This window comes from Trichoderma breve, chromosome 3 (genome assembly GCF_028502605.1).
Source record: "Trichoderma breve strain T069 chromosome 3, whole genome shotgun sequence".
Taxonomy (NCBI): domain Eukaryota; kingdom Fungi; phylum Ascomycota; class Sordariomycetes; order Hypocreales; family Hypocreaceae; genus Trichoderma; species Trichoderma breve.
The window spans coordinates 3681010-3703296 of record NC_079234.1 but is presented as its reverse complement, the minus strand read 5'-3'; the positions used below and the strand labels follow the sequence as shown (position 1 = coordinate 3703296).

At 51.3% G+C, this 22287-nt stretch overlaps 5 protein-coding genes across 5 annotated transcripts; 3 read left to right on the top strand and 2 right to left on the bottom strand.

Annotated features, from left to right (window-relative positions):
* Nucleotides 1–155: 155 nt before the first annotated feature.
* Nucleotides 156–3405, top strand: T069G_05527 (uncharacterized protein; the record flags this gene model as incomplete). The annotated part of the gene is made up of 3 exons (XM_056172737.1): nt 156–1514; nt 1580–3173; nt 3230–3405. The coding sequence occupies 3 exons, from the start codon at nt 156–158 to the stop codon at nt 3403–3405; spliced, it is 3129 nt and encodes a 1042-aa protein (XP_056029595.1).
* A 978-nt stretch (nt 3406–4383) lies between these two features.
* On the bottom strand, nt 4384–8186 carry T069G_05526 (protein kinase domain-containing protein; the record flags this gene model as incomplete). Its single annotated transcript, XM_056172736.1, has 6 exons — nt 4384–5172; nt 5239–6595; nt 6656–7017; nt 7084–7380; nt 7429–8084; nt 8162–8186. The coding sequence occupies 6 exons, from the start codon at nt 8184–8186 to the stop codon at nt 4384–4386; spliced, it is 3486 nt and encodes a 1161-aa protein (XP_056029594.1).
* Nucleotides 8187–10689: 2503 nt separating this feature from the next.
* On the bottom strand, nt 10690–14305 carry T069G_05525 (PH domain-containing protein; the record flags this gene model as incomplete). Its single annotated transcript, XM_056172735.1, has 6 exons — nt 10690–10841; nt 10908–11096; nt 11148–13035; nt 13097–13254; nt 13326–13727; nt 14290–14305. 6 exons carry the CDS (start codon nt 14303–14305, stop codon nt 10690–10692), a joined length of 2805 nt encoding a protein of 934 aa, XP_056029593.1.
* Nucleotides 14306–19215: 4910 nt separating this feature from the next.
* On the top strand, nt 19216–20508 carry T069G_05524 (uncharacterized protein; the record flags this gene model as incomplete). The annotated part of the gene is made up of 3 exons (XM_056172734.1): nt 19216–19646; nt 19714–20393; nt 20450–20508. The coding sequence occupies 3 exons, from the start codon at nt 19216–19218 to the stop codon at nt 20506–20508; spliced, it is 1170 nt and encodes a 389-aa protein (XP_056029592.1).
* A 558-nt stretch (nt 20509–21066) lies between these two features.
* T069G_05523 (fcf1 domain-containing protein) lies at nt 21067–22085 on the top strand (the record flags this gene model as incomplete). Its single annotated transcript, XM_056172733.1, has 4 exons — nt 21067–21154; nt 21221–21310; nt 21361–21780; nt 21856–22085. The coding sequence occupies 4 exons, from the start codon at nt 21067–21069 to the stop codon at nt 22083–22085; spliced, it is 828 nt and encodes a 275-aa protein (XP_056029591.1).
* Between the last annotated feature and the right edge of the window lie 202 nt (nt 22086–22287).

Here is a 22287-nt window from a genome sequence, read left to right as displayed (position 1 = left end):
CTCTCTTCTCCTCGCCAACCTTCCTGTATCTCTCTCTTCTCCCAACTTCTTTCTCAACCATACACCTCTTCTTCTCTTCGATTCCGTCGCTTCTTTGTTTTCCAGATAACCTTTCCTCTTCAATCTTCCTTGTCTCACTCCCAGATTCTGGCACGATGGGTGGTAGCAAGAAGAATCGGCGCAAGAACCCAGCTGATGACAATGGAGTTGATCTCCTCAGCCTTGCTTTCAACTTGCCCACGCGCCGCGATTTTGAACGTGCAGACAGAGTAGCGGACCAAAACCAGGTCCACAAGCAGAGCATCAGGATTCAATATGACGCTGGCGAAGACGTATCCAGTGAGGTCGAGTCCTCGAGTGTATCTCGAGCAGATAGCAAAAGATCCGACACTCAAGATGCTGATGAGACGCCAAAAGCCCGAAAATCATCCAAGCCTCGCCAGCAGCAACAGCAGCAGCAGAAGCAGGCCAAAGAAAAGAAGAATGACCGACGAGCTCCTTCTCCGAAAGATGATCAGAAAGTACCTGACCGGGCCAAAGTGCCATTACTTACACGTCGACTTTCGAAACGGGGCACTTCCAAGCCCCCCAAGCCTCGTGAGAGGTCGTCATCAAGCCCAGCTTCCATGAGAGCTTCTTCTCCTACTTTTTCCATCCCATCTTCGGCTACCTTTCCCCGTGCCACGTCTAAGCACTCTCAAAAAGCTGCTAATCTCACTGCTTCGGACGCCTCTGCCAGGCCTCTTCAGCTTCACATTGGTGGAGGAGCTCAACCGCAGCAATTCTATCAGCCCATGTTTGCTTTTCCCACAGCCTCTGTGTACCCTCAAACACAATACTACTCTACTGTTGGCAATGATTCTACATTTGGCTGTAATCAATTTGTACCTTTTCCTATGAGCCCACTGCCCTCTACCAATACCACGACATCACCACAGCCGCGCAACCTAATTTCTCAGCAAGTTCAACATATTCAAAGCGAACTCGACGAAGTGGTGATGAAGCTTTCGCAGAACCCCGAGGATGCTACCTTAAAGGGTAATCTGTCAGCTCTTCAGACTGAACTCAACACTCGGTTGAACTCTTTATTGGGTACGGAACGCCAGAAGGAACCCAAGGCCTCGGATGCCCCCAAGCATCATGACTTGACAATGATGTCGTCTATGTCTCAACTCACGACTATTCAGCAGGAGAGGAGCCCTAAAAGGAAAATTCGCCATCACTTGTGTACGGGCTGCGGCAAGGTTCGCTCTTCCGACTATCACAGCAAGCGCCCTGTCATTCCAGGAAACAGGCCTTCCAAGAACTACTGTGAAGATTGCTTTGAAGAAAACGTCGAGAAAGGAATTTTGGAACATCATTTCTGTTACGGCTGCGGCACTGTCAGATCCAAAGACTTCCATCAAAATCACCCGATCTTGAAGGAGGATAAGCCCTTTCCCAACTATTGCTCGATATGTGTTGAAGAGATCCGATCAGCTGAGACCGTTGCAGACTTCTCTGTAGTTGATTATGTAAGTGCTTTGACCAACTATTCATAAAGACATCGGTTTAAGATGAAAACATTAACCTATTACAGGCTCCAGAAAATCGTTCATCTTTGAACTACGCACACTCGGTTGCTGCCCGTGGTCAATTTCAGAATTACAAGCAGGTTGATCCGTTTAAATCAAGGGAAGGGTTGGGCAACAGAGACGACCAATCCAGTATCTTGTTAAACTCGGCTCGTGGCGATAAGAATGACAAGATTGATTCTTATGGAAGAAAGAAGATGCCACATACGCTGAAGATTTCCACAAGCGGCCCCCAGCTGAGCTCCTCAAACTCTTCACCCGACTCCCCATATTATCCAGTTCGCCATACTGGGGCGTCCCAAAGGCGCGCACAGAGAAGCCCTCTTGCTAGCCCAGGAAGTCAATATTGCAGCTCTCCCGATACTCCGACTACGCCAAGATATCAATCCCCCTATGTTGAAGATGTTATTTCGCCCATCCAGGAAGCAAAGAAGCCGGATGGGGACCATCAATTTCATTCAACGGCACCTAGTGGACGAGATTCCCAGAGTGGTCGTCTTCATCGCTCTGCAGAAGATCACAGCTCTGATATCTCTCAGGAGGTGTCCGACGATTCTACGGAAGGGCACGCTTCCACCGACGATTCAGCTCAATCTACCGGGAGCAAGTCTGTGAAGTTTAGGTCGAAGGTTGATATTCGTCTCTCAGATTCTCGAACATCAAGCAATGCCTCATCGCATGCCAAGATTCTTGAAGAAGATATCAAGCCCGACGATGATACCATACCAAGTCGGGTGGGTATATATGGAACTTCGCCAGTGAAATCCCAAAACGGGTATTACCCAAGAGCACTAGGTTCTCACAAGGTGCCTTCCTCTACTACTGTTGAGGACGGATACGTGGAAACCATACCAGAGAGAAGCTACAGGGGAGCTTTTTCCAAGGACAGCCCTGCAAGTTCGTGGCTGCCCCCCACGTCCAATGCTGGAGGAGATTATTGGTATTCAAGGCCCTCCACATATCATTCTACCCCAACTCCCAGTTCTACTACGGAAGGTTTCAAAGGATTCCGGCCAGGTGGCCACTCAACTTTCAATTATGGTTTCAAGAGCGGAAATGGGAATGAAAATGGCCCTCCACCGCTTCGCACTACTGGCGATACATTCAACCCGACAAATGCCGACACCACAAAGGAACGAGAATCGCAAAAGACTCCCCTTTCACCAACCTCTGGCTCCCAATCTCAAGGTCCCCCAGAATTGTCCGGGAGTAGTTGGAGGTACTATACGTCTCCATTTGGAGGAGATCAAAAAGCAGAGTCTACATTCAAAAAGACGTCTCCCTGGAGCAATGTGTCTTCTCGGTCTGACCCTGAGTGCCACACAATGCAAGACGATTCTTCGTTCAGTCAGAGTGCGTTTAGTGATTACTCTCAGCCCAGTAGTAATCCTTACTATGAACCTCGCAAACGAACCATTCCTGATATAAATGATTATTGCTTCTTTGGCACACGGACCCATCGCACTCCTGGCAAATGGGCAAAGGACTATCAAAGTGCAACAAAATTGCCCAAGCCGACGCCATATTGGATTCCTGAGCCTATCATAGAGGAACCGGATTCCCCAGAGAGCTCACCAGGGAAAAAGTCCAACATGCTTGGTAAGTTGATAACTCCACGTCACTCGTGCCAAATTTTCATTTTTAACCATTCACAGAATTTGACGACATCGACATCTCTCCTGCATCTGTCAGTAACCTTGCCACTAACTCATCGCCTGATTCAGCAGAGGGTAAAGCTGGTCTCACAGGACCCGAAATCAAGTTGGACGACGAGTCTGATAAGGAGAACGCTCCCAGCAAAACCAGTGATGATGAGCCATCTCTCGAGTAAATTTGTGAGAGATTTACAAAGTTGGGGTAGGTGGGCAATTTAAATTTGCTGTTCAACGTTTATTTCTTTTTTTTTTGATGATCGCCATTGTTGCTGTGGATGAACCACGTCTGATTTGTATGGACTTTTTTTCTTTCTCACGGCTTCTACACGATGTTTTTGACACGCCCAAGTTGCTATTGCGTTGTTATTTCTTTTTCTTATTTTCTGAAACTCGGCACACATGTATTGACGTCGTTGCTCGCTGTCATGGCCAAGGGAAGAGCGGTATGCTAGTGATTGTCAGGGGGGTGAAGAATGGACATTATGGGAAGCGATATAGCTGGACGAAGATTGAGACTCTCATCTGAGTGCGATTAGCATTCAACTTACTAGCCAGAAAGGGGTTCAGAAAAGTCTGTTGTCATCACCACCAAAAGTAAATGAGGTAGCGAGATCTCGATTTGAAGTTGAGATTGCATTAGCTAAATGGTCTAAATTATACTGGGATTTGCAACACAACGCCGATATAGTAAGATGCCCATGTTATGCATGAATAACGCGCATGGCAGTCAATAAAAAAAGAAAATGCAGCCTGCGCCGCAAGAATATTCCCTCCGACAAGTTTCCTAGCCCCCCTTCCGTCCAGCCCGTCCCAGCCCATCCAACTCATACGTCCTTTTTTTGCTCATCTAATAAAGAAGAAGAAAAAGGAACCCAAATTTCGTTTCCACATGAGTACAGACAGCTTTTTCCCAAGACAAATGTAAAGCACCAGATGACAAAAAGAAAAGAAAAAAATGGAAAAGGAAATAGAAAGACATGATGCTTGCTCACGCATTGCTTACATGGCTTTTTGGTTGATGTACACCAATAACACAAAAGGAGATAGATGTACACCACTAACACAAAAGGAGATGGAAATGAAAAATGAAAAATGGTGAAGAGAATGGCAAGGAAATAGTAACATTACGCTGGCCACAAATAGTAAATACCCGCTCATCGAACCGACCGCAGGGTATCCTTCTCCGGACTCAGCCGAATCATAGTCGACTGCAGCCTATTCGAATGATACATGGTTGTCGGCGTCACCACGCTACCAGGCGAGCCTTTTCTCGACGAGGTGCCCTGCCTCGAGGCCAGCAGCTCAATGGCCTCGAGCCGGTTCTGCTCAAAGGCGTGGCTCCTCTCGCGCTCAAAGTCGAGCCGCCGAACGCGCTCCCTGTCCTCGGCCTTTGCGTCGTTGATCCTGCTGCGCTTCTCGGCGAGCTTGTCGCTGACGTCGCGGATGCGCTTCTCCGTGCGCAGGCAGGCGGCGTCGAGCTTCTCTGCTAAGGAAGCGTCCGCGAACTCGAGCCCCTGTTGATCTGGGCGTGGGAGAGCCGAGCCGCCCCAGAAGCAGCGGAAGACAAACTTTGTCTGGAGTTGAGTGTCCGGGGTGCCCCATACGAGGAGGGTGTCTCCGGCGTACAGTTTTGCCCAGTGTACTGAGGCTGATGCAGGGTTCTTTACATCGGAGGACGGAAGGGCATGTCCGTTTATATGGATCCCATTGGTAGCTTTAGATGAGATCCAGCAGAAGTAGGAGTCTTTGTCTGGTGTAGAGTCCTTGGCCCAGGGAGGAGGCGTCTTGGTCGTGTCCTTGGCGGGATCATAGCCCTCTTTCCATAGGAGAATCTTGAAGGCCCACTTCGGCACTCTTGTGTCAGTCCTTTCCTCGTAGACGATGGTGTTTTCCAGGCCACGGCCAAATGATACTAGCGAGTCCGTCATGGGACATGAGATCCCCTGAATGCAGGAGCTCTTGTCAGGTTCTATCAGGCCAATGGCTCTGGCCTGTGTTTCTTTCTGCACAGGAACCACGAGATTCTGTGAATCTGGGATGAAAGGCTCGGCGTCCTCATCAGGCTGTATGGCAGTTGGAGGGAAATCCATGGCGACATCCTCGTCGGAAGACTGGCCCACAATCGGCGAGTTGATTTGGCCATTCTGCTTCTCTGCCGAGCCAACAGGCGGAAAGTACTTCATCGCCAAGTTCCACAGAGGTGTCTTGCCCGGACTAAACTGTTCGCCCCTGTCGCGCGCAGCTTGGACAAACGCCTGGTATTGAAGCTGCGTCATCTCGGGATAGTTGAGGTGCCACGTCTTGCGGTCTTGCTCCCAAAAGAGCTGCTTGCTTACCGGCCCGTCGATCTGACGGCCAGATCCCGATCTCTGAATCGGCGGCATGCGAGCCAGCAGCTTGCACTCCTCGACGGCCTCCTCGGAAAGGTCGTCGGAGTACACCTCGGACTTTAGCCTTTTGATGGTCGGCTTCCCGGTAGGCGTGCTATCGAATTCGTCGCTGGCTTCAACCGACGGGGGTTTGCGCTTGCTCGTGTTGAAGTCCATTGATGCTGCAGTCAAGTAGAGTGACGACGATTCCACGTGCCGTATCACCGATCCGGTGCCATTCAGGTTCTGCGAAGCGACATCTTCCACCAGACTTTGTAACTGGTCAGCAGACTGATGGGGGGCAATGGACACGCTTGTGTCTTGTCGGAAGATACGGCGGTGCTTAACGAGAGTTGCGGCAGAATCCCCAGAATCGTAGGCTTCGTCTACTTGGCTTTCAAAGTTGCTGCTGCTGCCACCACTGCTGCCGCTCACTCCATTCCTGTTCGTGACGGGCAGGTTGAGATGCTGCTCTGGTACGGCTCCAGAGTTGACAAAGGCGGAAGCGCCAACTTCTCCAAAGAGGCGAGGTTGCGTGCCTCGGCCAAACGTATAGTTTCCGTTCTCCTTTCCTTTTCCCTTTGCATTGCCCCCTTCTTCCTCCTCTTCCCCCATGGAATCGCTCACTCGGTCATCCTCATCCGCATTCTCATGTGCCTGGTACTGGATCAGCGGATCTAAGTAGTCTTCGTCGTCGGTAATTTCATCAAACGACTGCGAGGCCTCAATAGTTGTACCGGCCAGCCATGGATGGTCATCAAGCTCCTCTACTGTCGCACGGTTCTCCGGTCTTCTCTGAAGCATGCGGCAGAGGAAGTCGATACCGCTTGAGGAAATGGAATATTGATCCAACGGTCGGATGTCCAGCATCTCCGTCATGATTTTATGCAGCAGCTCGGAATAGCTGATGCCGCTTTTGACTGGATATGGAGGTTGCCCCGTCATCGAATAAAAGAGGACGCCACCTAGAGACCAGATGTCCACGGCATGGTTGTACCTTTGACCCGGTACACGGCGAGCCTTTTTTCCTCTGCTCCTAATGCCATTGTCATCATACTCCACATACTCGGTATACACCTCTGGTGCACAGTAAAGCAGTGTGCCGCAAAAGGTCCTGAGGAATGTTTGCTCAGTGTCCACCATCTTTGAAAGGCCAAAGTCGGTGAGCTTGACGTCCAGTGGCTGAAGCGTATTGATCAATATGTTGTCTGGCTTGACGTCTCTATGGGTAATGTTATTGCGATGTAAGTAGGCGAGTGCACTCAGCAGCTGCTGGGCCATTGTCCTTGAGTCTTCTTCATTAAATGGGCCATAATCTACGATGTGTTTTCCAAGGTCCCCTCCAGGCACAAACTCCATAATGATGATGAGTAGTCGATCGTCCCAGTCAAAGTTTTCCATGTATCGCACAATGTTGGGCTTTTTAAGAGATGTAATGTCAGCCAACCACGGCCATGATGGATGATTTGAAAAAGCACGACTTACATGATGCACCTTGCGCATAATCTTCATCTCATTCTCCACCTTTTGGTCCAGCACTCCATTCTTAATGAAGCGGCGTTTCTCGAGCTCCTTGGCAGCGTATGGCTTTCCGTCATACTTAGATGTGACTTTGTAAACGACCGCAAAGGCTCCCTTGCCAATCATGCCTATCCTGTTGTATTTGCCGGATCCGGTCCACTCTCGTCGCACGGCTCGGGTATCTTTGGGCTTTGAAGGAGAACGCTGATCAGACGGCACGCGCTCCAGGCGCCGCGGCGTAGCCTGCTGTTGCTGAGCTGTCTTGAACAAATCAACATGACCTCCAGGCCCCGTGGTGATGGTCTCTACCTGCAAGGCGTGGCGAGCAAAGTACTCCTCGACCTGGCGCGCATATGCCCTCTCATATTCACCGTCGCGGCGCGGGATTCGGACTCGAAAGGATAGATCGTTCATATGATTATGGAGATAGATGCAGATGATGGACCCCGAGCTCAACGTCCACCTCGTAATGGGTGGCTTGCCCAGCTCCTTGGGGCGAGAAGTGAGGAGGTTGTCGTCGACAAAGGTGCCATTGGTGGACTTGTCTTCGATCATGACGATGCCGTATTCGTTTACGTATATGCGGAAATGGATGTTGCTGATCCTGCGCAACGGGTCATTGACGAAGACGACGTCGCACCTAGCATTGTTCCTCCCAAAGACGAAGCCGTTCGCAGGGTTCTTGGCTTGGCTCGACAGCCGCAGCAGGATGGCGTAGTTGCCATGATTCGTCGGGTCGGACTCGAAACGGCTCGGGTGGTCCTCGAGTTCGTAGTCAGGCTCGACGCCGTCGGCCTCGTCCTTGCCGATGATGAAGGGCGACCCAATCCTGGCCAGCTGCTGGACCTCGTTGCGGGCGCACTCCGAGTGCGGATACAGCACGCAGACAATGTCCGAGATGTCTTCGTCGGAAAAGCCCGAGTTCTGCTTGCCCACCCTGCGCGGGTCAAGGACGTTTTGCGTCGCTGCGAGAAGGAAGAAATGTCAGCGTTTCGTTTCGTTTCCAGTTCGAGCGCCGTGAACGGCTCGGTCGTCATCTTACCCTGCGTTGGCTCTTCGCCGTCCATTGGGAGCGACCCGGCGAGGCTACGGCGTGCAAAGGGTCCAGGTTGCCGCGTCCAATGCGAAGAGCGTGCGCTCGCTATGCGTATAAGTCAAAAGAGAAAAGCAGCAAAGCCGACCCAAAGCCCGGTTTGTGAGGCGGCCAGAGGGAGGGTCGCTTTTTATCACAGACTCGGCGGAAGCCTAGACGTTTGATTTATTAGTTGAAGGGAGCTACCAGCCCGCACCGTGCCGCCAGTATTAGGTAGTATTTGATAGCTAAGCAGCGGCCGCCCTTTTCTTTGCGCCACCGGGGAACGATCGTTGCGCTACAAGCACAAGCACAAGCACCAACTTCAATCCCGACGTCGTACGCGGAGAATATGAAGAAATTATATTCAAGTTGAGTTTAAAGTAAAATGCCAATCCGGGGGAGGGACAGGGAAGTTTTGGCGTGGCGGAGAAATAAATATGTAGCAAGGCAGTACCTCGAGCAGAAGCAGCGTCCCGTCCCACGGCAGTGATGGCACTTATAGTTCCCCGCTAGAAGACAGCGGCAGCTTAGCGATGGCGGGGTTGACAGTGGCTTACAGGGCACTCTTTTCGTGTTAATTAACATGAACCACTGGAAACAGAGAGTCAAGGCATCCAGAGCGCGGTCCAAGAGGGGAAGAAGAAGCAGAAAAAAAAGCAAAGAAGGCGGGAAAACTTGAGAAAGAAAAGAAAAGAAACGGGACGAAACAAAAAACCGCAGGAAACAGCAATTCATCCCGTCCGCCTGAACCGATCAGCGACCACCCCCCCGTGTCCCGTCATTCACTCATGTCCATTTCGCGCCAAAATACAAGAAAAGCGCTTTGAAACCAAAAAAAAACACCCTACATAACATACTCCGTACAAGAGGGCAAAAAGAAAGACGGGAACAAGAAAAGGCACCAGACAATCAACACCGCTAAGATCCATGGGAGAGCGTGTACCGTGTCCGCGTGCCGCCAGGTCAAACTACCACCAAAAACGCCCTCCAAGTCACGCGAAAGACACCAGACAGCACCGCGCGCGTACTTTTCGCTCTCTCTACGCCTCTTCTTTATCAAACACGTCGCCCTATCAACTAATTTCTTTTCTTTCTTTTTTCTTTTTAGCGTTTCTTTATAATCTTTCCTCGTATCATATCAACAATTCCCCGCCACACATACACACACCCCCCTGCCACACATGTCGCGCGTCCTTCAAGTCACCGGATCGTGTAAACGTCGCCTCATCCCATCTATCCATCTCAGCCCCATCCCATAGCGAAACGCTGGATGTCCCTCCTCAATCGCCAAACACACACACCCCCTGCACGTCATTGCCGTTGCCACGGGTTCCGAGATCTCGCAGCACGCGCCAAGTCCCAATCGATTCCCATGCAGCCCAATGACATGTTGTTGTTTCTTTTTCTTTCTTTTTTTTTTTTTTTTATGATGTTTCCCTCCCATTTCCGTCTTCCTGCTTCGTAATGCCAGAAACCTTCAATGTTTCTGAAGTATCAGCCACTCCAGCTATATTTCTCTAGCATCCACTACTATGTCTATATTTCTTTACTACCTGCTGTTTGTTGTGTCTGTGCCGTTTCAATATCTGTCAGTTTTCTACTAAATGTAAATTTGAGAACGAGTTTCTTGAATAGCTACCGCGAAGAGGGCGGGTGGGGAACCACGCAAGGCACGCAGCGAGTGATGCGCGAATCCAATCCAGTGCTCTTGTACATATGCAAGCCTCACGTTAATGCCGCCCATCGACTGCAACCACCCAAGCAGACCGACCCCGTCTTAGTGCCAAAAAGCCTAATTCTGAATTATTAATTCATTGTAAGACCGACAGTCGTGCGATGTTTCTTCGATGCGAGGCCGACTGGCGTCAGTCATCTTGACATGTGAAACAGCAGCTGTTGCGCGTCCAGCGTCCAAGCAATCATGTGCCCTGCTCATCCGCCAAAACAAGCCTCACTCACTTCTACAAAGAAACAACTCCCTACAAAAAGTCACGCGAACAATGTTTTTTATGAAATCAGCCCCAGTCGTCATGAACAAGAAAATAATCCTCGTTTGCTTGGTAGTATTCCATCTGTATAAAAAATAAATCTACCTGATATCAAGAATGATGTTCTCCCATCGTTTATTATCGTGCCCGCTGGCACAATGTAGGGCATTTCCGTAACAAAGGAAACACAAACGCCATGAATGCACATCTTAGAGCAAGTATCGACAATTGCTCAGATATACTCCCAATATATATATGAATGCTCCCAACCCCAACGCCTACCATGCATACTGCATCCAAAGTTGCATATACATCACTGTCGCCTAACAAGGGTATCTATCACAAGATAGAAAAGACATGTACAAAAGGACAGGAAAAAACCACACATGATATAGAACAAAAAAGGAGAGGGAAAACGAGGCAAGGGAACAATGCAAGGAGGGTATGGTGTGATCAACCGTTGATTTTGTACTTCAAAGGAACGAAAAGAAAAAGATATATGTCATCTTAATATTGTTGCGTGCTCTGTAGTGGTTGTTGGTATCCGCCAGGCTGTGTCGGCTGCACAATGGTGCCGTACACGGGCTGCGGCGACATGCTTCGCGCCGAGTGACCGCCTAGAGAGTTGGCTGAGAGAGTTCTCCCGTGTCCGTACGGTGCTGAGGCAATGGAAGCACGTTGCTGAACATATTGCTGGGGAGTGAGGCGGAAAGATCGCTGGGAACCGGGCGACGTGGGCGCGGCGGGCTGCCATGGCACAGATTCCTGTCTCCTGTGGCCGGGCCTTGGCTCCGTCGGTGTCTTGGGTGCCTTTGGCACAGGGGACTCCGCGGTACGGGGTGCGGGCTTGCGAATCACCGCAGGGGCGCCGTAGTTGACTGTTGGGCCAAAGTTGACGTCTGGGATCGCGAATCCTGAGTTATAGTGTGCGTCCGGATCAGCGCCGCCGGTCGTCTTCAAGACACCATTGCGGGGCCGGTCAACGAAAGGCTGCTGCAGTTCGTCGCCAAACTCCAAGTGCATCGGGGGTTGAGGAGGCAAGAAGCCGTCGTACTGAGCTCGGGACTGGGTAGTGTAATGATCAATGATGTCGTTGGGGGTGATGCTCTGGTGCTTGTTGTTGTAAGGGGCATCTGGCCTCGTAGGGAGGGGCTTCCGGTGGGGATGTTGGCCATATCCGGGAGAGCCACCGGGGCTGTATGAAGCATAATGATCATTGGAGTACGATGATCCGTGGGCCGGCGGAGGCGGAGGCTGAGCGTGGTATGGAGAGTGAGGAGGCTCATCGTAGGGCGTTCTTGGCCCATAGGGGGATGGCTGCCTCTGTTGCGATCGGTGAGAGTGGTGTGAGATGTTAGAGCGGTGAGAGTGGTTAGTAGGAGGGCGATCGCTGTGATGGCTCGGCGGGGGGTTCAGAGACTGAGCGGACCGGTTCTCGCCGGCGTAGAAACCACCACCGTGCATGGGAACCGGCGGCGGGGCGTCAAAGAACTCCTCATCCTCGTCGTCATCAGGGATGTCGGGAACACCAGGCAGAGCAATGCCGCCAGCCTTGGCCATTTGAGCCAGAGTGCCGTTAGACAGGCGATTGTTGGCCCGGCGGAGTTCTTCCGAGTTGTAAGGGGCGCCAGATGGGCGGTTGTGAGAATCGCGCGCAACCATCGGGGGTCGGACAACAGGCTCGGGCGTGCGAATGGCTCCCATGCTGGTCTCGATGGGTTCGACATACGCATTTGGCGTGACAGCACGGCCCTCATCCGAGCTAGAGCTTCCTACTCGCCCGGCCATCTCAAGAGGAGACATGTCATTTGGCGAGGAGTTTGAGCCCATCGAGATGGGGCTGTTGGATTCAGAAGAATGGCGATCACCAGCGAAACCAACTCTGGGCTTTTGTTGGAAGCTTATTCTGTTGCTGGCTCTGTTGGATGCCGGTGAATAAGAGCGGCTTCCGTCCTCAATCGAGTTCATCCGCGTGCCGGTGGCCTCCTTGAGCCGCTTTCGCCACTCCCTCTCGTTCCAGGTTGAGCTCTTGCTGTCCAGTAAGAGCGTATTGACGTCTTCGAGGTCCAGGTAGCCGTATTTCTTACTTCTGGGCATAGCAAACATGAGGGACCTAGCATCCAAAATACTGGCAACAAGTCTGCCGGGACGGCCGTAGAGGCCAAAGGTGTCCCATGTCGGGAACAAGAAGCGGAGCATCGTCTCAAACCCGCTGACGGCAGGGCGCGTCTCGGGCATGATGAAGACAAAGCCCTCCGAAGATGATGCCGGAGTGGAGTGGATGGCAATGTTGCCTTCGATCTTGATGAGGGTCGAAGCGTCCACCAGAGACTTGGCCTGAGGATAGATGGCGTATGCAGAGTAGGCTTCACTGATGGAAGCAACGGGTTTTGTCCTCTTTTGCTTCTTGCCCTCGGTCTTGACATCATAGAATTTGATGTCTCCTCTGACCACGCGAGCGGCAGATCGGTCGTAAGGAGACTTCTTCTTCAACTCCTTTTGAAGTTTGGCGTACTCCTTCTCATCAGGCGGCGTGATGACACACCAGCAGCGCCTCCATGGTACACCAGCTCCAAATCGGACCCTGACCCACGCCTCAATCTTAAACTTGGACCTCTCCATCATAACGCTGATGTTGTTGAGATATTTAGCCCTGCCGGCAATCAGGGCGCCGGTGTATGCCTCCTGGAGAGCTGCATGCTCATACATGGCCAGCCGAACGGCGGATGTCCATTCTATCAGCGACTCATGAGAAGTAAAATGCAGCAAGTAACGGTTTCTGCCAGCGGTGGACAGGCTAAGAATGTTCTGTAGTGGCTGCTCGTCGCTTGAACGGGTAGGCAAAGACTCAATCTGTGAAGACAAGTTAGTTAGACTTAAAGGTCCGCGGTGAAGCACGTGAGGTTCGCCATACCACTTTAATAGAAGCATCCGTGAGATTGATGAATTTAGGAAGAACCATTCCATCTTCACCAGCTGCATCCAGCTCTGCGGCATCCCACAAGGAGAGCACGGTCCCGACAAGCTGTGCAAAGCATTCGGACCATGTTCTATCGGGGTTTGGTTTGCCCTCTATTACAGTGTTGGGGTTAGCAAGCGCTCAGACAGCACCATTGCGGGGGAGCCTTTGCAGGATCACATACGGGTGTTTTGATCATCCAGCTTCAAAAAGTAGCCTTCGTGATAAAGTTTGTTGGAGTGGCTGTTGAGCAGCGAGAAAATGGGCTGCAGCTCCGGGATGGTGTCCTCGTTGACCTCCATGACGGGAGGCTGATACGTCTGGATGATGGACAAGGGTCGTGCACTATTCCGCGAGCTACTTCGGTTGCGTCGGATTGGGGCGTCGATGTTTACCGGCGTGCCATAGTCAGACTGCGGCGAAGGCGTGGAATCTGGAGGGCTGTTGCGCAGGTCGATGTGCGCAAGCGAGTGCCGCTTCTTAACCTTGAATTTGGAGGAAAAGGGAGCTTCGTCCGAGGGCGGTGATGAAGGTGATGATGTTGGTGTCTTGCGCCCAGAGGAAAAATGGGACATGAACGAGACCACTAGACATTTGACACGCGCGCGCCCGGTTAGCAACCTCTACTTCTCGTACTACCTTGCAGGCACCTGCAAAAAAGAGCCCGTAAAGGGAACATCGAGCCCCCTAGCCCAGCATTCAATGGATTCGGCGGCAGGGCATATGCCCATTGCAGAAGGGCTACATGGAAATCATCCATGCTGGCGGTACCTGTACCTGAGTGCTAGCAGCAGCATCTCCGCAGCAACAGATACGAGTACCGCGCATGCACCGCTGGCGCTTGTACCTGTACGGCCAAGAGGCTGCCAAGTCTGGAGGCACAAGCAGCGGCCACAGGTTGCGTGAGCGCCAATGATGCCACCGTTTCTTGCGCAATGCTGGGGTCTAGCGGCAGCCCAGGGGGGGAGGAAGAAAAAAAAAGGGCTTGGAGACGATGGAACAGGGAAGGGGGTTGGCTGGCTTCTGGGGAGGGTCCAACATTGAGCCCGACTAGGGGTCCTGCTGGGGTCCTGCTGGGGTCTGCTGGAGCCCTGGTGACGAATGCGAAAAATGACGGTGCGGACAAGAACAGGAATGGAGCTACGAACCTCGATTGCGACCCATGGTGCGATGTGATGTGCGCCTGGGCTGGTCGGCCGGCGATCTGGAAAAAAGGCGGAAGAAAAACGAAGAGGTCGTCGAATTATGGAAATTGCGATATCATGAGCTGAAAATCGATTTCTTTTTTGTTTTTTCGTATGTCGTCAGCTCCGGGGCGGCGGAATGGAATAATCGATAATCGAGTAACTCTGATGAAGCCAAAAATAAAATAGGAGCAGCGAGTGGCGGGGCCGGCGTCCGGCGGCGGCGATGCTGAGTTAAAAACGAGGGAGCCTCTTCTGCAGCAAAATGCGATCAGATGGCAGTTAAGCCAAAAGACGCAGGTCGGACTTTTTAAATCCAGTCGCGAGAGATGCAAAGCCGGGCCCTCGTATCGTATGTGTCGGCTCGGGGAGACTGCTAGTGACGAGCCCCGTGAGACAAGCACGCGACGTTGGCCGATATGATGTCCTCGTATCGTGTTGCCTTTAGGCGGGCTGCAGTAGGCACTTCGGTGTGCTTGGTGTGCTTGGTGCTTTGCTTTGGTGCAGCTCAAGTTGGCAAATGTCTTCCCACTCTGGGAGAATCGGAAAGGGCGACAAATCAAGGCCAGGCTGAACGAGTGTGTTGCACGGCTACTATTTATCTATTAATTGCCTCCTTCACTCAAACGGCTTGTGTCTATCTGGGGCGAGCGGATATGCCGGAGCCATCAAGCCAGATTGGCATGACAGCATGACTAGGAAGACCAAGACCCAAGGGAAGAAAAAAAAGCCAAGCCAAGCAAAGGGCTCCGCTCTCCATCTCAGGAGGTTTCTTGCTTTTCCTGCTTGCTGAGCTTTGGCGGCCCAACTCGCCCGGGCGGGAATGTCGCAGCCATGCCGTGCAAGTTTGCGCCGCTCGTTGGTGGGTTTTGCGCCGAACCAAGAGCGGCGAGCCACGGCTACGGCACGACGGTACGGAGACGCTGGGACATGGATGGTTTGAAATCTTACTTACAGTGCGCGTATTGTACTCGTAAGTGCCGGAACTCTGTCGGTACCTCACTTTGCTGTTGTTTTTTGTTTTTCTTCTTCTTTTTCTTTTTGAATTCTCCTGTTGTTTCTCCGTATGAGGCGCAGTCGTCAAATCCAGTTCTTGTTTCTCTTATGTCTCTCTTCGTATATGGTGTGTGAGTGTGAGCCAATATTCGTATCGGGATGCCGTTGGTACCTCTAGACCGGGCTTGCCAAGGGGCCTAGATAAAGTCCCCAGCAATGGTTGCAGTCACCAGGCCAGAAGCAGCAACAACTCAAGCAAGCCCCCTTCGGTTTTCTTCTGGTGCGATCTTCCGTCCTCTCTTCACTGACTCTCTCCTCCACGTAAGTCGCCAAGACCCAGCTGCAACAAAAAGTATGCCGTCAGACTAGATGATTGTCAAAAAACGGGAAGCATGCATGCTCGACGTCACTGGCAAAGTGGCAGCTGAGGCGGCGCACTAACCAAGGCGATCGCTAACGCCAGCAAACGTTAAACCCGGAGATGGATGAGAGACAAGATCGTCACAACGACGTCGAAGAGCTGAAGCCACAGATTCCCCCAGACAAGGAAAGGAAAAACAAGAGGGAGGCTACTATTTAAGCATGGCAGAAATAGATTAATCCAGACCCTTTTTTTTGTTCGTTTTGTTTGATTTGCCCATGCCCGGGCTCTTTATTACGGATACGGAGCTTGTCTTTGTCCACGGTGATAACGCCAGTGCTCCATATTGCACGCAAATACGGGGGGATGCCAAGTTCCATCCCATACCTAGCGAGGTAGCTGGGCGCCTATAAGAACAAACAAAGGTACATAACAATGCACCAAGCCCATGTCTCCCAGCGGTGATTGCTACTGCGCACTTTGATCTCGTAACGAGATACTGGGCGTTTCTTCTTTGCAATTCTGCGCCCGCAGGGGTCTGGGCCAAGCAACCTTGGTACCACTGCTAGACAAAGAGACAGTCCGTAAATTTGAGCGACTATCGCCAGGTAGCTCCGGATGCCCCGTAGAAGGTAGGTGGCTGGTGGGGCGCTCAAGCCCCCTATCGACTCTTAGTGAGCTTTGCCCGCACTTTTATACTGGAATTTCCAGCTGCACAAGGCTTCTAGATGGGCTCGCCTTTTGCGCCATAATCGGCGGGTTCCAGAATAAATTATATTGCGTGTTCCGCTTTGGGATGTACATACATGCCATCATTGACTGCCAAACCGGGTCCATGTGCGTTGGTGTGGTGTGGCGTGCGTGAGTTCTTGAGCAAGTATACTCGCACTTGTAGGTATCCATGTACTCGAAGATGAAAGATGGAGTTGAGGCCCTTTTCATTCAACCGCCCAGCAAGGGCCACGGCGCTTTTGCCGCCAAAACAATACGCAGCCTCCCCCAACCAATCTGGCGGGGCTCTTCTATCTAGGGGCTCAGGCTGCGCTTGTAATATTCATGGAATCCATCAAAACGTTTTTCGTACGTTCACGTTGCCCTGCTGCAGGCACAGTTTCGTTGCTCTCCTAGCCGCCCTTGACCACTGGCTGTGAGTGCATACCGCCTTTGACGTGGGAAATGCACAATCCACGAGGTATCCATTGTCATGCATCATGTCACACCACTAAAGGCGCCATCATGCAGGAACTTGTAGCGCACTTTGTTCTCTCTTTTTGTTTGGGAGTGGCCATCTAGCACCCCGAGTTGGCTATCCAGCAATCCCGTGTCTCAAATTTAACGTTACTCAGTAGTGACGGTATCAGATGCTAGAGGAATATCGCAGATGCAAGAACAAAGGTAGAGGTATTTAGTCTGTAGAAGCTAGTACTGAAATAGATGCTCCCCTTCTGTTTTCTTCGTCTTCTTTGATATTCAATCTTCTTTATTCTTTTGTTCTTGCGGTTTCCATCTCTCCATTCAGTTGACACAAGCTTTCAAAGCCCCCCTTGTGCTCGCTTAGCTCTTCTCCGTATCCCAGCTTTGTACCTCGTACAGGCCATGTATCTGCCGTTGTAATTCTAACCTCATTGACACAACTTCTGGTGCATCTCCGAGCTGCCGAGCCACTCCGGGCGATGCTAACCCAGCGCCAGACGCCGCATCTGGTCTAGATAAGCGGAGAGTGCTACTGCAGAAGCATGGCAGTTTCTGCTGGACAATCTTCCAATAGCCTGTTAGTTACACCGAGCAGCAAGACGCTGGTATGAATCAAACGACTCGGGTACAACTCCCACGCCGTCAGCCGAAACTCTCAGAGAATTCGCGGCGCAGCCTGCCAAGCAGAATCCGCAATCCTCGTCCACCAATGGGCTGCTGAGGAAGCTCAAAGTTAAGTCGTGTCGAAGCCTCATCACCAAACGCGGCTTTTCTGAGACAAGATTGTGACACGGACGGGCTCTCCAGCGCATACGAGAACACGGAAGTTGTCAGCGCTTATTGCTAGTGCTGCGCGGACGGGACGGCAATCCGTTGTTACAGTACCTAGCCATTTGGAATAATACGCCGCTGAGATACACGAAGCCCAATCTGGGGCATTCAACTGCCAAGGTTCATTGCTACCCTCACCGCATAACACTAAAATGATTTGCGCGAATGTGGAAACATTTTTTTGTCTTACTCCGGACAAGTCATAGTACGAGGCGTCGTTATGGAATGCTCGTCAGCTCGAACATGGGTCTGGCTGGTCTCGAAATCCCTATCAGGCTTTGAAGCTCCCAACGCAACCTGACGTCATATAAGGCCCCCTAAAAGAATGATCAACTCCAGATGCTCGATCTCGCAGCCACTTTGTGTGCATCATGATGCTTCGCAAATCACTGATTGTCTCACAATGAATCCATTTACCGTCGGTCGTATCAAGTAGACTCACATCAACTTCAATCATCGATCATACGCGTCACAATAAGCCTAAGCCTTGCTGAGGCGATGCCGTGCAACCGTCATGCCGGTTTCCCAGGCCAATCCTTCCGAGCTGTGCACCTTCAGGTCGGTTCCACCATCCGATCACCCGTCTTGGCCGCATAGAGTATACGTCAATGAAATCGATTGGCAGTGAATGCATCGTCATGTATGTATGTGGCTATTCTTGGGTATTGGAGATCGCCCCCCTTGGATGATGCATGAAGGCTCCCGTACTACGGTGTACTCTACTGCTCCGCCTTCTTAGCGGGCATACACTTGCATTGCGCCAGTGTCTAGCTGTACTCCTGTGTCAGTAGCAAAACCCGAATACTGAACATGTCTTGCGTGTCTTGCTGTAGTATCGCCCCGATCTCTCAAGATTAACCCCCCGACTCTGTTGATCCGCTTGCTAGGGCCATATATTTGATAGTCGGTGTGTTGATCGAGAGCTCCGTGGCAATTCATTGACGCGGGTGCCGTAATTTCTAGACGGCTGCGGGATATTCGGGTTGCCGGATTCTTTCATTCATCCAGAAGCTCTCCTCTCATTTCCGTTAAATTGGACGTGATGATATTTTCCGATGCAATTTGGTGGCATCGGCTTATGGCAACAGCGACATTGTTCAACGAGAAAGGCCAGGCGAAGCCGAGTCGAGGGATTACAAATTCACATATGCTAAGCGATATTAGCCAGTCAGTCAGGCGGAAAATGGGCTCGAGCCAAGAATGATATTATTCTAGCGATATTGAAACGAGAAAGCCATGATGTGAAATTCGATGCTGCAGGGTAAGTTGTGGAAATGGGCATGAATTGGAAGCTTTTGATGTGGTACAGTACATGCCGCAGGTACTGGTAGCTCGCTCGCTCACCTCCGGATACGGACCTTTACCAATCACACCATCACGTGCGGCTAATTACCTTAATTCTTGATACCTTCGTAAGCTCCGATCCAGGCAATGACAATCTCCCGATAGCATCCGCAACGGCCGTGGTCAGCGACCCGACAGGTCGTAGCTTGCTGTACATGGTTGGAATGCGCACATTATCCTCTCCAACGTTGGCGACTTTCCTGACATCTACATCTCCATCGCGTCTGAAGCTCTTCGCTGACCCGCTATGGCGGGGTCGGTGCCAGAGATGCCTCGCCTCTGTAGCCTCGCAACAATCGCAAGCACCATCGCAGTATGGGAAACCGCCCTTTCGCTTTGAGACGGGCATCGGGCTGTTTGCAAAGCGGTCGCCTCGGCCGTTCCCGCCGCCCTTCTTGTCCCCTCCATCTGTATCCTTCTCAGACCCCCTAAGCACCCATCACCAGAGCCGGGACCGTCGAGCTCGCGCCTTTGTGAATGGAGAACTCATTAAAGGACTTACGAATGGTGACGATGCCGTGTATGCTAGCGACTATTTCATATGTGCAAACGATGGCGTAGGCGCGTGGGCAGCTCGCCCCAGAGGTCATGCTGGGTAATATATCCCTCCCGTGACATGGAAAACGCATGCTGTAGGAATGCGTCCCTGACGTGAGAAACAGGTTGTGGTCGCGACTGATATTGCACTTCTGGGCGACGGCCATCGAAGAAGAGTCAGCGCAGAACCTATTCCAGCAAAAGGCCTACCAGCCCGACCCCATTGCGTCTCTGCAGACGGCGTTTGAGCAAACACAGGAAGCAACCGGTGCTCATAACTGGCAGGGAACGACGACGGCGTGCGGTGCTCAACTCCATTATAAAATGGTGATGGATGCGGGGCGTCAAGTTGCGGCGCCAGTTCTCTACGTGACCAACCTGGGTGACTGCCAAGTTCTCGTCCTCCGGCCCCGGGATCAGGGAGTTGTATTCAAAACCACAGAGCAGTGGCACTGGTTTGACTGCCCCCGTCAGCTCGGCACCAACAGTCCCGATACCCCGAAGGAGAATGCCGTGGTTGATGTGGTAGACCTAGAAGAAGGCGATGTGGTACTTGCTATGAGTGACGGTGTTATTGATAACCTCTGGGGACACGAAATCGCGACTCGGGTGTTTCAAAGCATCAAGGAGTGGGAGGCCAAGAAAGGTGCTGATGGGGATGCAGATCGAACAGGCGGCCGCAACGGCGGGATGTCTGTCGTGGCTCAGGATCTAGTAGCGGCTGCGAAGGTGATAGCTCTCGATCCATATGCAGAGAGTCCATTCATGGAACATGCCATAGAGGAGGGTCTGGCTAGCGAAGGAGGTTTGTCTATTCTCATCCCCGGTCTGAGTGGTAATATGTGCTCAACTTCTTTACAGGAAAGCTGGACGACATTAGTGTTGTTGCTGCATTATGCGTTAGAGATACGGAACGGTAACACTAAAGATTTAGATGGTGCCTGGTGTTTATACACCGATGGCGCCTTATCTTTGGGATCAGGACTGAGCAATTGTCTTTTTCAATATGGACCTGAGTTTAATGATAATCGATTTCAATAGCAATAGGACGGTTATGGTATGATACAGAGTCGGCATGGTTCATTTTATTTTACTCTACTTGTTTTTAGATGTGCGAAGAAATTCAGCTATATATCCGATAGCAATGTCAATATAATATTCTATGAATTCAAAATTTGGGTTTCTGAAAAGGATAGCTCTTCTTGGACGAGCTTGATAGAGCATCTCATGGTGATAGTGATGATGGATCCAATGAGTTTACAGTAATAGGCCGGCGCTGGAGCGGGTCGCAGTGCGGGCGACCCACTTTTATGAACCTTCGATTCTTTATCGCACGTGCTCCACTGTAAAGCGATAAGAAATTTATTTTCGAGCTGGACCTGAGCTTGGATGAAATTCTATTGCACCCGCGACGACTGGTTTTTCTCGGTTCCAAGTTGTGAAAACCATTCCAAGCCGACCCAAGTCAAGCATACAAGATGAGAGGAAAGCGATCAAAGCAATATCGCAAGCTCATGGAGCAATTCTCCATGACGTTTGGCTTCCGCGAACCATATCAGATTCTAGGTTCGTCTGTACAATGGCTGGAAAAGTGCTGTGAAATGGTCACGACTGACAGTTTTTCAACCACAGTGGACGCAGAGATGATAAAAGATGCGAACCGATGCACTATGGACCTAGAAGCCAGGTTACAGAGCACAGTTCACGGCAAAGTGAAGCCACGTGAGTTTGGCGACAACAACACTCAAGACCACTGCTTACGATGTTCATAGTGATTACCCAATGCGAGATCCGAAAACTCTACGCTGAGAAAGACCAGCCCGGCGTCAATGCGGCAATTGAATTGGCCAAGACATTCGAACGAAGACGCTGTGGCCACCACCCCAACGAGTATCCCAAACCTCTCGAGACCATGGAGTGCATGCGGTCTGTCGTGGATCCCAAGTCAACAGGTGAGAATAAGCACCGCTACGTTGTCGCAAGCCAGAGTGTGGATGTACGAAGAATGCTGCGAGGAATTAGGGGAGTGCCGTTGATATACATCAAGCGGAGCGTCATGATCCTGGAACCCATGGCGGACCAGAGTGTGCAAATTCGAGAACGAGAAGAAAAGCGAAAGTTTAGAGCGGAGCTGAAGAATACCCTGGGCAAGAGGAAACGCGAGGATAAGGAAGAACGAAATGGAGGCGAGGGTGAGGGTGACGACGATGGAAGCGAAAGCGACGACGACGTGAAGCAAAGCAAAGCAAAACAAGAATCTACGTCAGAGAAGAAGCCTAAGAAGAACAGAGGCCCCAAAGGGGTGAATCCACTATCCATGAAAAAGAAGAAGCCTCAGCAACTACCAAAGAAGGAGGCCGACAAGAAACCGGAGACTGCATCAGATGCACCAGCCAAGCGGAAGCGAAGGAAGAAGACCAAGTCAGACAATGAGACGACGTCCAGCGGTCCAGAACCGAGCGCAGTGGCTCAGAACAATGCCGGGGAGGAGAGTTAGAGTGCGAATCCCATGAAAAAAAAGTGGTAACGTGGGCTGGATTCGTCCTAGGTGGTATCTTGTCGAGGGCAATGAAAATTGCCCCTGGTTTTGAAAAGGAGTTATAATACTATGACATTTCGGAGTACAGGTAGAAGCGATTGTACATATTAACTCGTCAGAATATTACGCGCAATTACTAGCAACTCAGTGACGGTTGCGG